Consider the following 2,742-nt stretch of genomic DNA (forward strand, 5'->3'; position numbering starts at 1 on the left):
TGATGATTTTAGCAAGTTTGTTTTACCTATTTTGACATGTTAAAAGTGGCAGCAGAGGCTACAAGCTTCCAGATCAAAATTTGAGTGTATGAGTTTCTATTTAACACCAAAAGTGGTGGTTTGGAATGTCAATTCTGCAGAAATTAATTTAGACAGTGAAAATTATTATTGGAGCAATTTTATTTTACCAAGAAGGACTTGTTGTAGCATCCACCAGAGGCTAAAAGTATGTAAATCAAAAATTAGTCACTGCACCGAATGGTAAATAAGCTGTTTGAAAATTAGTCACTGCACCGAATGGTAAATAGGTTGTTTGAAAATAAAGGCACCGAATGGTTCAATAATCAACAACTGCAAAAGTNGTCCACATTGATTAATAGACAATTCGTACAAAAAGTGGTCCCAACATACATTAAAGGGTTACAGTCACTACTGCATGTGCAATTGAATAAGCATGTGAAACTACAAGACAAAAAAGTGGTCCACCCAGTCTACTTTAAATAAGGAGTACACACAGTTTCCACTACAACTTGTCTGAAATTACATCTTAAAATACACACAGTTTCCTCTACTCAATTACAACTTGCTTGAGACCCTAGAATTTGTCCACCCAGTCTTGAGGATGCTCTTGTTCCTCCTTCACGCATAGTTGCAGCTCCTCCAGCTCCTGATGTTGATGCAGCCCCAGCCTCTGCAGATCTGGCCGATCCCCTTCCAGCTTGTGATGTTGAGGATGATGCCCCCCTGCCTGCAGATGCTCCCCTTCCTGCAGCAGATCCAGGTGTTGATGCAGAAGCAACCCTTTTGTTCTACGAAAGTAGTAAGATGGTTAGATATTTATGTAGATGTAAATAAATTAACTTGTAAATAACATAACCAAGAAGACTTACCTTGCTGTTCTAACTCTTTTTACATGTCGTTAAATTGTGTCCGTATGCATTGCAACTGCTACATCTTATAGCACTATTGGTCTTTGACAATTTTCCATGGGTGACATATTCATCAGCTTCTCGTCTTCTTAATTTTTTTGGCCTCCCAGGAGGTGTTTTGTAAATGGGAGGCAGTAGTTGTGGAGAGTCAGAGGTAGGCCAAAGTTGTTGTCCATTGATAGGACTTATAATTGGTGCATAACAAGTTCTATAGGCATCTTTTTTATAGTAAAGATGAACATAATTTTCTGGGTTTTCTGATTTGTAATGAATGGCAGCAACAACATGTCTACATGGTATTCCTACCAAATCCCACAAGTAACAAGTACATGTGTGATTACTTAAATCAACAACAAACTTGTCCATGGTAAAGCCATGAGTTATTTCAAATTGTGAACCCCCTGCCCAAACAGGAAGCCAATTACCACTTTTTTCAACCTCCTTATCTAATCTTTTCCTCGGTTTAGGCATAACATCACCAGGATATGAGTCAACTTTTTCTCTAAGGCTTGCAAACCTTTTCATTAAGTATGATCTAATCCATTCCATCATTGTAATTATAGGTTTGTCCCTTGCCAACAAAATAGTACTATTAAATGACTTAGACAAGTTATTGATCAACACATCACACCTAGGATAAGCACTAAAAGCATGCTTACACCAAAATTTATTTGGTATACCCATTAACCAATTAAAGGCATCAACATTCAGATTTTTTAACTCACCCATTTTTTTCTCTCATTCCTTATGGTATGTTGCCTTCGCAGCCCCCATCATGAGGTCTCTAATGACTAGGCCTCCCCCAAGTTTTTTCTTGAAATTGTTGTATAAATGGCGTAAACACAGCCTGTGTTCCACTCCATTCAAGATATCATCAAAAACTGACATTAATCCCTGCATGCATAATACAGAAATAAGTATTACATAATCAAAATAAAATTCTAAACAAACACTAAAAATTTTAATCTACCTTTTGCTGATCCGAAATAAAGATCCACCTTTGACAATCTATGCCTCCAATATCATCAAGCAGCTGTGTCAAAAACCACATCCATGTGTCTTTGCATTATGTTTCTACCACTGCAAAAGCTAGTGGGAAATACTGGTCATTAGGGTCTCTTCCTACTGCAACTAACAACTGCCCTCCATAACTTGTCTTCAAGTGACATCCATCTACCCCAATGAATGGCCTGCAACTACCTAAAAAACCCTCCTTACAGTCCTCCAAACACATGTAAAAGGACCCAAACCTTGGTGGCAAGGTGGGTTGGGGTTGATTGACCTTAATCTTGAAGGTCGCCTTGACTCTTAATAACTCAGCCACATAGTCATACAGACGACCATATTGTCTTTCTCCATCACCCATTAAACAATCCATTGCAATTTTCTTAGCTCTTACAGCCTTCCAATAAGTTATTCCAACACTATATGATTTTTTTATTTCATCTATGATTTGAATGGCTGTCATCCCTGCAACATTCACAAATCTGTCAACCAACACCTGTGCAATCCATTCTACACTTGCACTTTTGCTTCCAAAAGTCCTTCCACAATTGTGCCCAACTAGAGTTTTGACTCTAAAGGTTTGGCTACTTCCTACCTTGCTAGCCATAATAAGAAAACCACACCCTTTCTTACAAACTGCCCTTACTCTCTTCAAATCATTCTTGACAAACTTCACTTCTTTTCCATTCAACACGCTATTCTCCTGTAGGGCACTCTTAAAATCCTTCAAAGACTTAAACTCCATTCCCAATCTAAAATTGAATCCCCTACTCATATCTTCTGCTTTATACCTTGGAAAGTGCCTTTT

The 2,742-nt window shown here is 38.1% G+C and overlaps 1 protein-coding gene across 1 annotated transcript; it reads right to left on the reverse strand.

Annotated features, from left to right (window-relative positions):
• Positions 1 to 1,667: 1,667 nt before the first annotated feature.
• Positions 1,668 to 2,679, reverse strand: LOC106756666. The gene is made up of 3 exons (XM_014639179.1): positions 2,008 to 2,679; positions 1,900 to 1,962; positions 1,668 to 1,823 (listed from the first exon to the last, which is right to left on the reverse strand). The coding sequence occupies exons 1-3, from the start codon at positions 2,677 to 2,679 to the stop codon at positions 1,668 to 1,670; spliced, it is 891 nt and encodes a 296-aa protein (XP_014494665.1).
• Between the last annotated feature and the right edge of the window lie 63 nt (positions 2,680 to 2,742).

Source organism: Vigna radiata, chromosome 1, assembly GCF_000741045.1.
Source record: "Vigna radiata var. radiata cultivar VC1973A chromosome 1, Vradiata_ver6, whole genome shotgun sequence".
NCBI classification, from domain to species: Eukaryota; Viridiplantae; Streptophyta; class Magnoliopsida; order Fabales; family Fabaceae; genus Vigna; species Vigna radiata.

Excerpts from the sequence above, each read along its gene's own strand:
- LOC106756666 (XM_014639179.1), bottom strand. The coding sequence starts at position 2,679 with ATGGAGTTTAAGTCTTTGAAGGATTTTAAGAGTGCCCTACAGGAGAAT. Across the intron at positions 1,963-2,007 it reads TCCCACTAGCTTTTGCAGTG|CTGCTTGATGATATTGGAGG; the intron begins GTAGAAACATAA and ends TTTTTGACACAG. Across the intron at positions 1,824-1,899 it reads TTATTTCGGATCAGCAAAAG|GGATTAATGTCAGTTTTTGA; the intron begins GTAGATTAAAAT and ends TTATGCATGCAG.